General features: G+C 30.8%; 1 protein-coding gene across 1 annotated transcript; it reads left to right on the top strand.

Moving 5' to 3' along the window:
- The first annotated feature begins 392 nt into the window (after positions 1-392).
- On the top strand, positions 393-8,044 carry LOC114376952 (protein ENHANCED DISEASE RESISTANCE 2-like). Its single transcript, XM_028335292.1, has 21 exons — positions 393-972; positions 1,143-1,217; positions 1,326-1,379; positions 1,466-1,531; positions 1,611-1,672; positions 1,825-1,934; positions 2,058-2,104; positions 2,187-2,287; positions 3,123-3,218; positions 3,325-3,389; positions 3,472-3,543; positions 3,929-4,075; positions 4,176-4,483; positions 5,408-5,471; positions 5,560-5,735; positions 6,051-6,152; positions 6,271-6,321; positions 6,400-6,543; positions 6,974-7,069; positions 7,350-7,451; positions 7,570-8,044. Exons 1-21 carry the CDS (start codon positions 787-789, stop codon positions 7,660-7,662), a joined length of 2,217 nt encoding a protein of 738 aa, XP_028191093.1. The 5' UTR covers positions 393-786; the 3' UTR covers positions 7,663-8,044.
- Positions 8,045-13,949: the final 5,905 nt, after the last annotated feature.

Here is a 13,949-nt window from a genome sequence, read left to right on the forward strand (position 1 = left end):
GCTTTCATGTTTTTGATTTTGTTCCCAGTTTTGTTAGTGGTGTTGTAAGAGCTGATTTTAGCTTTCAAACATAAATTTTTCTGATTGCAATTGACCAAGAAAATTTGTACTCAATAAAAATTAAACACAAATTTTTTGATTAAATAAATAAATCACACACATATAAACATCCTGGGATCTTAAGTGAGTACGTAAATCTTTCATTATTTTTGTAAACCTTTAAAACAAGAAAACGAAACAAGGTTTTATACTAGTAATTGTTATTGTTGACGTTATTACGCGAAACGCTTTTTTCAGCAGATGAGACCTTCAGTGACCCACAAGTCCACACCTCACCAAGCTTACGCATCTTAAATCCAAATTAAAATATTGGTGTGGCTTATCTTTATATTAATCCAACCAACACATTGTGATTGTGGTGGGAAGAAAAGAATAATTTAAAGGGAGGGTAGCAGCATGGTAAGGGAGGAGGGCAATAACGTAATTTGAGTGGTTGTGAAATTTACTTGACAGGCAATCTTTGTCTCATATGCAATAGAGTTACACCCAAGGCAGCACACAACACAGCCATTCCCAAAGAGAAACAAACACAGTTGCATTGTTGCAATTGCAACTAAAATCCGCGCCTGGGATCGCACCTTCATTTCAAAACCTGCTCCATTTTTTTCTTTCTTTCTTTCGCTTCCGTAGCTCTATCTCTAAGCGTGCACGCGCGCGTCTAGTGCAATTATTAGTTAGTTTGATTAGAATGGTGAACGGTGAAAAGTGAATTCCAGAAAGAAGAGAATGGCAAGTAGTGGTGCTGCTGCTACATCGGCGTCGCAGAGTGATGGAATTAGTAGTAGAATGGAAGGCTGGTTGTACCTTATAAGATTCAACCGTATTGGACTTCAGTTCTCGCGGAAGCGTTACTTCGTTCTCGACGGTAACCTTCTTCGCAGCTTCAAATCCGTTCCTGTTTCAAATAATCAGGTACGTCTTTATTCTTCTTTTTATTTCACCGATTCTCTATTTTCTTTTTTAATTCAAATTGCGTCGATTCGGCGGCGAATGGAGGTTGAGAAATTGCGGAGTTAAGCGTTTTCGTTCTGCTTTATCGATTGTGACGCTGTGAAACTTTTTTTCTGGAACTTTCTTCGCAGGATCCTGTTAGAAGCGCGATTGTAGATTCCTGCATTCGAGTCATGGATAATGGAAGAGAGAGCGTTAACAGAAAAGTATCTACACTCTTTTTCTGTTTTTTAATGTCTTTGATTTTCTGTGTTGTAACCGATGGCCTGCTTGTGGCGTGCGTGCGTGATGCTCATTCTCTGTGCTGATTGCAGGTGTTCTTCATATTCACTCTCTATAATACTTTGAATCACAATGATCAGTTAAAGGTGAGGTCATTATTAGGTTCAGAATAAGGATTTTTTTTCTGTTTTACAATTATGCCTTTGAGTTACGAAGTGCGAGTGTTGTGTAGTTTGGAGCAAGCCGTCCTGAGGAAGCAGCGAGGTGGATTCAGTCCTTTCATGAAGCATCGTTAAAGGTATGTGATCTGAAACGTTTTAAGCGTGCGGTGGAACTGTTTTTCGTGAATATGAGACTATTGCCGTGAACGTGTGCAGGGTGCGCCTGATGGAGGAGATGATACTGTAGGTTGTTCTAAGAGGAGATGGCAATCCTTTAGGTAGAGTAACCTGATTTTTTTTTATCTGATCTATGAATAATTTATACTGCAACAAAAAAATTCTAGTTGTCTGAATTGACAATTCTTTGAGCTGTTTTATTCATATATCTCCTGTGTGACCTATGATTCTTTTTATGGTGTGATACTTACAGACTCAGTGGATCTTCCAGTAGTAGAAGTCACCCAAATTCTGTTGACTGGACTCTTTCTTCTGCTGATGTTATTGCCCCTTCACCATGGACAATCTTTGGCTGCCAAAATGGTAAAAGTGTATTTCCATTTTTGCTGTTTGAGTTGTCATTGCTTTGTGAAAGTTGTTTTAAAATTGCACTTAAGTACTAGAGCTGGCTAAAAATGTTACTAATGTTTTTATGGTGTAACACAGGTTTACGACTATTCAAGGAAGCAAAAGACAGGGATTCTAGTGGGAAGGTTGGCAGAAATTGTTTTCAGTAATTATTGTTTTATATTTTATAATAGAAATACGAACTCTTGAATATGGTCCTATCTTCAGAAATGGGATGATCACCCTGCAATAATGGCTGTTGGTGTGGTTGATGGAACTTCAGAAGCCATCTTCCAGACTCTTATGTCGCTTGGTCCTTCAAGATCAGAGTAAGTTCATTAATTGCACATGACCATCCAGCAGGACATATCTTGTTGTTTTTTCTCATTGGCTTTGTTTTTTTAATAATGTTGAGTATCATTATGGCATCATTGACATGTTACTTCTATTTAGTTTTACTATATCATCATCATCATCATGATTGGCCTGATTGGATGAAAAATGAATTATTATGGTACAAGAATACAAGAGAACGAAAAATATATATAAGAGCCCAACAAATAAAAACCAGAGCAAAGAAGAAAATAAAATAAACCGAATAAAGCTTACTACCTTGTACCCTATCTAGAATAGCAAGCCATTAACCAATCACCATAATTAAGCTTAAAAGAGACTACTTTATCCCACTTAAGTAATGACAAAAATTCATGGAACTTGTGACATTCCTCACCAATCATAAGTACCATATAAAATAATTGCACAATGCCAAATTTCCTTTCCCACTTTACTCTCCCCAAAACCTTTGAAATGATGCGAGAAAGGGCTCCAAATTCTATCAACATGTTTATCACTAACAGAATCTTACAACAAGATCACGTGGAATTTTTAACTGGATATTGAGCACATAATCATGTCATTTTAGGTTCATTGATCATGGAAATAGGCTAAGGTGAAAGGGTGTGCTTTGATTGAAAAAAAAAAAATAATGTAGGAATCTGGGACATGTATAAAAATATTATTGTTAGGATATAGCCAGGTAGCAGTATAATTATAATACAATTTGATAAACCAACCATGGTTGTCAAGTTCAGTTTGCATTATTGATTTATTATGTTAATGAGGTTGTTAATATTATCATTAAATACATTAAATATCGGCTTGCAGATGGGATTTCTGTTTCTACAAAGGAAATGTGGTGGAGCACTTGGATGGTCACACTGACATTATTCACAAACAACTATTTAGCGATTGGTTGCCTTGGTAAAGAACCAAGCCTTTAGTGCTGATCATGTACCACTACTTGTTTTAAGGTTCTACTAGTCTATTTAGAATTAAAAAAATATTTTTTTCATATAATGTTTTACAGGGGAATGAAACGAAGAGATCTCTTGTTGCGGCGTTATTGGAGGAGAGAAGATGATGGAACTTATGGTAGTAGTGAATAATGGAAGAAAATTCACACGTACAAACACATTCTGAATGAAAGTAATTTCTTTGGTTTTCTTTGTCACAGTTATTCTTTACCATTCCATGTTTCACAAGAAGTGCCCTCCCCAGAAAGGCTATGTGCGTGCTTGCCTTAAAAGTAATGTATGCTTAAACTATAGAAATATTAAATATTTCTATTCCATTATTCTATTTGCTGGTCTCGTACTTTATCTCAAAATAAATCTGATACTATGTAACTTTTTAAGTTGGTAATTTGGAATCATAATGTTCTTCGCTTTCAATCATCGTTATTCTGTTCCGAACTTAAATAATAGTTCACTGTTACTGATTCTTAAATCCTCCTCCTTCACTTTAGTTGTCTTTGTAATATCCAATTGAATTTATGTATACTTGGAGGATTTCTGATCTCGTTTTTTTTTTTATTAATCTTCTAATGCTGTTGAAAGTTGCTAGATAGACAGTTTAGTGGAAAAATTATGGGTGAGAGTAGTTGAAGGATGACAACTCATATTCTTTTGTAGGTGGAGGGTATGTTATATCACCAGTGAACAAAGGAAAGCAATCAGTTGTAAAGCATATGCTTGCTATTGATTGGAAATGCTGGAGATTATATCTTAAATCTTCATCAGCACATTCCATAACCATTCAAATGCTTGGGAGAGTTGCTGGTAATCTTATTTTGTATCGCTGAATGTTGACATATTTTTAATTAAAAGATTTAATATTCTAGTTTATATTTTTATTTACTACTTTCTTTTGCTTGTGCAGCATTACGGGAATTATTTAAAGCTAAACTAGGAAATTGTTCTTCATCTGATTATTCATCTGGAGAGTTGACGAGAAACAGAGAGCTTCATATAAAGGAAGAACACATCATAAATTCTGATACTGAAATTCAAGCAGATGAGAACAATCATGATATTTCAGTTGGAGAAGTAGATCAAACGCAATCAGAACATGCAAGCCTTGTTACTCTAAATGATGCTGATGATGAGTTCTATGATGTTCCGGAGCCATCAGACTGTGACGTGTCAGAAAATGGATGGATGACTGAATGTAGCCACCAGAAGTCTCAGGTAAAAATACCTTTTGAAATATTTGCTTTTATTGCACAGAAACGAAGTGAACATTCCAAAGTTAAAATACAGTTTGTGTCTTCGAGGTTAATCTTGAGAGATTGCTCTAAGACATTTCTTTTAATATATTATTGGCAACAATCAATTACTGCACGGGCTTTCAAATATAATTTATTGTTCTCAGTTTTCTATATCTGTTTGTTTAGTAGGGGGGATAAAACTGCTTCACTTTCCCCATTAGTTAATAGACACTGCTTTAGTTTTGGACCTTTTTGAAGACCTAAGATTATATAAACAGACACTTGTTTCATAGTCTATAAGTTAGACTCTAGACACTTGACTGTATGCTTATGGGTCTTTGATATTCTCTAAAATGGCTTCAAATGTGAGGACAAAAATGCAAGTCATAACCTAGGAGTAGGAGGTGGACTCTTCCATAGCTGCATCTTTGATGCCTACAATAATGTAAACTAGTTTGGAATTTCAACTTCTAAATCAATAAAGCAGAAGACCCCTGCAACACACAACATTCTCTGTGGCTATGTTTTGAAGTATGGCAAGGGTGGAAGTGGCAAGGAATGAAATGACAAAGCTGGAAAAAAAGTTTGTTTGGGAGTTATTTAGAAAGGAAGGAGTGGGTGCGGGGTTTCCTATACAGTTTTCATATAGCCCTACAATTTAGCATTTCTTGTCAAATGGGTGCTTAGTGCAAGCATGTTTATCACTGCTCATGACATTGCAAGAGGTGCATTCAAAGTTGGGGCTGCATCTGGGCATATTTACTTATTAGCTTTTTTTTTTTATGCCTGACTATTCATCTCATATTGTTATGCTTTTATTATTTTGCATTGGAAATTTTGTCAAACTTCGTATTTTGCTTGACTTTGGTCTTTCCATGTCTTGCTGTGAATATGAGAATTTCAGGAGATTCGTCATCAGAAGTTATCAACTGCTGCCAACTTTGTGAAAAGATTGCATGATCTTGCAGGTGATCTGTATCCTCTTTGATTGTATATTATGATTAATCATGATTTTATTTCTTCTTTGATTAACAATGTCTAGAGATCCTGTTGCAGTTCAGAAGAGGGGTTATGTTGACTTGCAAGAAATGGTCAGGGAGGACAGTATCACATGCTCGTATGGATCCACTCTTCCACAAGATTCTACTTGTACATTACCATGTAGTTTGACAGAAACAGATCCTTCTACTTTCCTGATACGTGGAGAAAATTATCTTGAAGACCGCCTGAAGGTATAGTAGCTACAATGCATTATCACTTTTTGGGTGAATAACTGAATATTCTCAAACATTAAGGGAAAAGACTATTTTGCTTTTGGTTGTCCCCGCCTGTGCATGCAATTCTTTCTCCATTCTGTTACTTCTGTAAACTTTTAATGATCAAACTCTAGATTATCTCTTTTCTTTCTATATTATTCAGTTTAGATGCTTTGGTTCAAGATACTAAATGCAGATTAGCCACATCATATGCAATTATCTTTTTGTTGTTATTTGATTTAACCATTGACATTATCCCTAATCTCAAATGTCTGTGGTATTAATTACTAGGTTAAAGCAAAGGGAACCTTGATGAAAATGGTTGCTGCAGATTGGGTGAGATCTGACAAAAGGGAAGATGACCTTGGTGGCCGTCCTGGGAGCATTGTGCAGGTTGATCATTGCCTATGATTATGTTGTTCTTGACTTTTATTATATTAAGCCATTGTGTAGAAACTTATGATTTCTATTATAAAGAAAAATCAATTTGCTGGTGTTTGGTTACTTGCAGAAATATGCAGCACAGGGAGGGCCTGAGTTCTTTTTCATTGTAAACATTCAGGTAAATTTATAGTCTTCTTGTGCTTAGGTTGTTACATAAAATTGAGCACAACACTAATTAGGTGATTCTATGAACCAGGTTCCAGGTTCTACTACATATAGCCTAGCACTATACTATATGATGAATACTCCCGTGGAAGATGCTCCTTTGCTAGAGAGTTTTATCAAGGGTGATGATGCCTTCAGAAATTCCAGATTTAAACTTATACCATACATATCTAAGGTGAGTAAAAGTAATTACTCGTGTAATCTACTCTAAATTGCAGCCTAATAGCGCTCTTTTATATGTTATGGCTGAAAAATTGTTCTTTCCCCTACTTTGGTTCCATCATTCCAAATACGTACAACAAAGAAATGATATATCAACCCTTTTTCTCAGTTGTACCATCCAATTAATTTGAATTCCCTCTCCTTTCCTTGCATTTAGGTTTTCAGGGAACTTTCTTAACTGGGAACATGTTTTGATTTTCTTCATGGGTCAGTGATTGGCATGATTTTACTTAATCACTGAATTCTAAGGAACTTTCTATTTTAGAATTTCTCACCCCCAATAAATATATGTATAGTCCATGTTAAGAAGGCAAAATGTCTATTATTCGCCATTTGTTTAGCCCGTCATTTACAAATTTCAAGACTCGACATTCCTGTTTCAGGGTTCATGGATAGTAAAGCAGAGTGTGGGAAAGAAGGCATGCCTAGTTGGTCAAGCACTGGAAATCAATTATTTCCAGGGAAGTAACTATTTGGAGGTAAATTCTGCATGATTATCAGTAGAATAGCAACTTGTTAGGAAAATCAAGATAATTAGAATAAATATATTGTGTTTGCTATTTATATTTCAAGTTGATGCACTTGAAACTGCTTTGGTCTCCCTTGGTGTGTCTGGAATATATATTATACATGTGTAGGAGAATTAGTCACGAGAGTTAAGAACTGGGCTTAATAGTAGATATGCATGATGCATCAAACATTTAGCTGCAACTATCTTTCATGTGATTCTTATCTGGAAATCGTGGCATTCAATTTCAGCTTGGAGTTGATATTGGATCATCAACTGTCGCAAGAGGTGTTGTGAGTCTTGTCCTTGGGTACCTCAACCATCTGGTTATAGAGATGGCATTTTTAATACAGGTAAAGTGATCTTGTTCTTTTTCTTTCCGATAATGGCAATGCCATTTACCTTCTGAACGAATTTGTTTTTCTATACATGTGATTATAAATCTTAATTTTTGTACATCATTTTGTTCAGGGAAACACACGTGAAGAGCTCCCTGAATTTCTCCTTGGAACTTGCCGCCTTAACCATCTGGATGCCTCTAAAGCTGTTTGTCTGACGCCATGATTTTTAATCAAACTCTTGACAAGTACGTTGTGGAGGAGAGAATTTCCAAGTTGCAAATGTAGATAATTGAAATTCTAGATTCTTGTCTCCACAAACTCACTTTCAGAAGTCATTCATTTTTGTTCAATCGATTTGAATCTGGCAGCAGTTTATGGTGCTGTGAGCATTGTTAGGAATTAGGATGGATGGTGTGGGGGGACGAATCTTTGTAAAATGAAAAGTTGCATTTTTTATTATTATTATTCCTTTGATTTAAATACGCCATTCTTTCCTTTTGCATGTGTCCATGTTGGGTGTGTCGAATCCAGGCAATGAAATATTGGTATTTATTTCTTTGGAAAAATGGCGTGCGCATCGGGGAGAAAAGATTTCATTTTCATTTCACTCTGTATAATTTTTTAAAATAACAATTCGATCCAAAATTACATTATTTTACATTAAATATGTTATAAACTTATTGAACCATTAAAAAGTTATATGAACTGAAATAGTCTGCTTTACTTTCTTTATTCTAAAGTTTCCCCAAAGTCTCCAATAGTAATTGAAAGGTTTTATTCTTATAGTTCTTTATGCGACTAAGAAATACCGGAAGATGTAAAAACCAGGAAGAGAAGAGAGAAGAAAGTATAATGTGAGCGGTGTGATGAAGTGAGAGGAAAAAAAAAGGACTATGACTGATTTACAAAAAATGTCTATTAAAACAATATAGTCCAATATTTTTCTGTTTTTCGGTTGTATTTTTTTATAAAATAAAATAGTGATGACTTAGACCAGACAGCTGCTTCGATAGAAAGAGGACAGATACATGCATGCATGTATCACTAATACTTTTTAATCAATTAAAATTAAAATATAACCAAAAAGTATTTAGCCGAAGATAAGTAGTTTCATTATTTTTAGATCATCAAATCAAAAGGTCAACTATAAAAAAAAAGTAATGAGTTTCATTATTTTTAGATCATCAAATCAAAATATATTTGGTGAAACTATGTTTTTCTTATCATAAAGCATGGATGCAGGAGCAGTTGGATTGAAGTACAAGTCTCCATTCACAATCCATTTGAAACCGAAAGAAAAAAGCAGCAGCAGAGCAGTTCAGATGTCCAAATCCTATTTTAAGTGCAGGGTGACCCCTTTTGCTCTTCTCCATTTCTGATCATAAAAAGAAAAGAAAAAAAAAACGTAGCAGACAAGGAGAACCATGTTTGATGTTTGGGTGTGGTGAATGTGGATACGGACATTGCCAAACAAAGTTTGTTAGTAGTTGGGCCCACTCTTCACTTGATAAGATTCCCAACTAACTAGTTGGAAGGATTATGATGGATTTTGCTTCTAAAGGACCAAATCTGAAGACAACCACAGACCTGCTTTGTTTTCAAATTTCCTCCTGTTATGTGGCATGCACTGACCTCTTGACCTCTTCTCTGTCACTGTCTTGTTTTTTTAAATAAAACCTTTACTTTACCGTGTTGAAGTGCATTACCATTACCCTGTGTCACTTGTGAGGCCCTTCCGTCTCCTAACCACTTTTGTCTATGTCTTCCTCATTTTCTTGTAAATTCAACCATAGACAGCATTGAAGGTTAAATGTATTCATTCAAATCACAATTTGTGGGATTACAGTTTTAAATCAGAAAGACTGTAGCACATTTTTTTTTATTGATAGAAATCATAGAATTTAAAGACAGAGTATTAGAAGAAAGTTTACACCAATTCGTTCACATTGTTCAACCAACGGATTAAATCCCCCTTGAGAGATGATTATACACTTGCATCTCCTCTTATCTTTATCTACTGTATTATTTAGGGTTATAATATATACATTAAGAAACATTTTTTTCCTCCATATAGATTAAGAAACATATTCTCTCCATCTCATATTATTTGTCATTTAAGATAATGCATACCTTATTTTTAAAAATATCAACTACACAAATCATTACGATAAAATGATTTCTTCTACAAAATTACACTTATTAAAAGATTTAGAATATAATTGAAAGTTATTGAAGTATTTAAATAATATGCCAATAAATGAAGGCATTTTTTAAAACTAAAAAAAATAACAATTATTTTTAAAGAGATATATAATATAAAATTGAGGGTGTGAATATTTTTTCATTTATTTTAAAAAAAATGTAAATTTTTAACATATTATTTTTATTTTTTATTAATTATTTTGATAGTTTATAGGCTATTATTTTTCTCTTTATTTATAACATTAAATCACAAATAATAATTAATATTAACTTAAAATTTTAAAATGAATTATTAAAAACCAAAAAATATCTTTAAAAATAATAGATAAAAAGAAATTGAAAAATCAAAGACAACTTGCCACAAACATATCCTGGGACCTAGATCTTGCAGCTCATACTTATAATTTAAGCAAAATATGCCGACGCTTTACGTAAATATATTTAAATTTAAGTAAATTAAGATATCTATCAATAAAATATTTAAAACTAAAATATACTTAATTTTTGTATGATTTTAAATTATATATTAAAATAAAATAACTAAAATATTAAAAATATACCTAATAAATTTGAAAAAAAAATGAGCATCCTTGTCCAATGTTTTAGCTTTCCAAAAATAAATAAATAAAAACTATTCGGAATTATTGATTTTAAATGAACTTTAAATTTTTTAAATCATTAACTTTAAAACATGGAAATTTGCATATATATACTGGCAATATTTTCGTGTATTAGGTATTTTTCAATTTAATAAAAAATACAAGTAAAAATAAATTAAAGAAATAAATAATTTAAATTTAAGGAAAAAGTAATGAAAATAAATAATTTAAATCAATATATATCATATTTTTCTTATGATATTTCAAGACTTAAAATTTAAATTATGAATAATTAACATTACAATAATTTCAATATCCAGTCTAAGTAAAACAGAAATATATATTTAATTTGGTATAGTGAATCAAAATTTAAAATTAAAAAAATTAAACACTTTTATAGAAGAAATCATGTATTTAATGTTTTTTTTAAATGTTCTCATTTAAAACTGAAAATTCAGATTATAAAAATATGTGTACGTGTATTGGTAAATGTATACATTCATTTTATTATATTAGAGTAATTTGACTTAATATAAAAGATTAAATTATGTTAAGGCATCTAGTTGAATTGACGAAATAAAGTGCGTGAATTGTTATAAATATATTAATATTATCTTTAATTCTTACCAATTAAAAAAATTAAACTATAATTTCACGCAATTAACTTGACTTGGAGTAGTATATTTTGATGATAAATATTTCAAAACATCGAAAATAAATCATTTTTGAAAACGTGAAGATATTTCATAGTACAGATTACTCGAGTAAAAATATTTCTAAAATGAAATAAGTATTAAGCAGTTAAAATCTCTTGAGTTGTGACTTGATTTCCCTCACAAAAGCTTGCCCTAGATATATTTCCTTCCATCAGTGTGACTAGGTTGAAGACAAATCAAATAAGAAAAAGCTTGGCATGCTAGTGTGTTTATGTCAGCTGGACTCCCTCATAATTTTATAGTTTTTTTCGATATTCTTCTAATAATTCCTTTTTATGTCTTGATATGCTTTCTAATAACTTTCCTTTGATCTATTATTAATTAAAGGTATATCTTTATTTTTTAAGAGAATTAAAGTTAGACCTGAGAAGCATGTTTCTTTATTTTCAGATCTACCAATTCTTTCATGGCAAATATTGTCTCTTCTTTTCTTACCCTAGTGGTTGAACGTTTTCTTTCCCGTTATAATGATTTGTTTTCCTTTCATTTATTACCTTTATGTTGCTGCACGTATAATATCACCTCTCCATCAAGATAAATATTTGGTTATTAATTGTTATTCTTAATATACGTGATTTATCTGAAGAAAAAGTTTCGAGTTACAACTTCGTGAGTGTGTGTATATATAATGCAATAAAAAAAACTTTTTTTCTTCTATTAAGTCATAAGTGAGTATACACGACTCCGTTTTAGTTCATCGGTCCAAAGTTATTTTCAAATACTGTGTGTTTATAAGAATAAAAAAAGACATAAATTAGTATTCTAACAAAAAAATATTTGTTGATAAAAAAATAGTTTATATTCATATTTCTACTTCCAAGTTCCAATTCCAAATTTGTGAACTAATTATTTAATTTTATATTTTAAATTTAAGTTATCACGTAAAGTTCTTTATTTTATTTTTTATATGACATCATTATTAATTTATTCAGTTTAAATATATTTATTTATTATAAATTTTAATTATAATATAATTAATATTCAAAATATTTATTTATTATGAATATGAACTTTAGTTTTGTTAAAACAAATATTTATTTTGTACAATATACAAATTAAAATACTGAGTTACAGGTATTTCTTTACTCTAAAATGTTCGTTTTAGATTTCTTTAATTAAATAGAATTTTAATTTATAAAAAATTGTAATAAAAAAGTATCCATCTTTTACATTGAATAATGTAATTTTCCTTTTAAAAAAAACATTGAATAATGTAATTTATTAGTTATTAAATTAAAAATGTTCAATGATGTGGTAATTTGTAATTACTCGTATTTGTTAATGTTATGAACATTTTACATTAAGATATTTTGCTTTCCAAATGCTAATATTTTTGTCTTAAAGACGTAAATATCGTTGCATCTCCATTTTCCACCTATGATCTGCAAAAACGCATGGTCCCACGTTGAAAATTAGTACCATGAATTATTTAATCGGAGGGTCCATATCCATTTCTTCTTGCAACGGGAGTCAAGATAAATGTGGTAATAAGTATTCATAAAAAAACAATGTCGTAATAAGTAAGTCGTGTTTTCATTTGGTAAAAAAAAGTCATATTGTTCTAAAAAAAAGTCGTATTTTCAAGAATCAAAATTTACATGTGAGAAAAATAAATTTCAAATTGAATAAGATAATTGCTACTTTCATTTTTTTTTCTCGAATTTAGCTTCTATGCAACGAGGGTAAAGTACTTTAAAAGAAAAAAATATATTAATAATCATTAACAAAAAATAACATTTAAAATTACTAGTTTCAGAATTTATTATATGTAAACCTGATTTTAATACAACCTTTAATCATTAATTTTTAAATTAATGAATTTTTTTATCTTTAAAATGATTTTTTATTTATTTTAGTTCAAATAATTAATTTCTTTATACATTTACTTTTACAAGAAAAAATTATTTATATTTATTTATCAATTTCAAAAATTTAATAATATTAAATATTATTTTTTAAATATCTTGTACACTTACGATAAAAGAGAGTAAAATAATAGTAAATATCATATTAAAAATGAAAAACAATATAAAAGAAAATATTGATTACCAGTTTGTGTGCTACTCCATCTTTTAACAATTGAATGGCCTTTATGTAAAAAAAATAAAAAATTAAATGGCCTATGAGTAACGACTGTGCTGTTTGTAAATTGTTTATTTTAGAGAGTTTTGTGAATTGGATTAGCTCATATATTTTAAGTGTTTATCTACAAATTCTTTAAAAGAAGTTTATTCTGTTACAAAATATATTTTTTATGTAACAAATAACTTTTTGTAAAGAAGTTAGATAAAGTCCCAACATTTGTACTGTTATTTTATTTTTTTGGAAATAATTTAAGAGAAAACAATGCCCTAATTTAAGTCAAGAACAACACGTAAAAAAAAGGAAATCACGTAAAAGATTATTTAAAATTTCATAACCTATATTTAATAAAAAAAAGTATTATTAAAAAGCTCATGCATAATCATTTGAGTGAAAAACTTAATAGTAAAAATATAACAATTTTTATATATTACCTTGGTAAGCATACCAATTTATGTAAGTAACAAATAAAATAGTAAGATCGAGTGTCTAATACATAAGAACTTTGTTTGTACTCAGAATCTATATATATATAAGCAATTAGTGAATCAAATCGAATCTTGTTCATTGATTAAATATAAGTATAAATTGATGTAAATTAACTACAAAATAAGGAACGTGCAAAGGTAAGAAAACAAACGCTCGGAGCTGTGAAATGACGTTGCTAATGAGTCATGGGACGTGTTGGGGACTTAGCTTACCAAAATTATTCTTGATGCAATCGTAAATGATTTTTCTCTATTTAACATTAAATTGATTATTGCCCACATTTACTAACCTACTATAACCATGATCCCTTAAGTAAGAGAGCCTAAATCACCTAATATCACTCCTGATCATTTAAGAATTATATTAAATAATTTGCATTACAAGCAAAGATCCATAAATAAGGTTAAACAATATAATTCTAT

This window comes from Glycine soja, chromosome 11, assembly GCF_004193775.1.
Source record: "Glycine soja cultivar W05 chromosome 11, ASM419377v2, whole genome shotgun sequence".
In the NCBI taxonomy this organism is placed as follows: domain Eukaryota; kingdom Viridiplantae; phylum Streptophyta; class Magnoliopsida; order Fabales; family Fabaceae; genus Glycine; species Glycine soja.

Bases quoted from the DNA above. Each gene is read 5' to 3' on its own strand.
- LOC114376952 (XM_028335292.1), top strand. From the start codon at position 787: ATGGCAAGTAGTGGTGCTGCTGCTACATCGGCGTCGCAGAGTGATGGA. The intron at 1,380-1,465 runs GTGAGGTCATTA...AGTGTTGTGTAG, and splicing joins ATCACAATGATCAGTTAAAG to TTTGGAGCAAGCCGTCCTGA. The intron at 1,673-1,824 runs GTAGAGTAACCT...TGATACTTACAG, and splicing joins AGGAGATGGCAATCCTTTAG to ACTCAGTGGATCTTCCAGTA.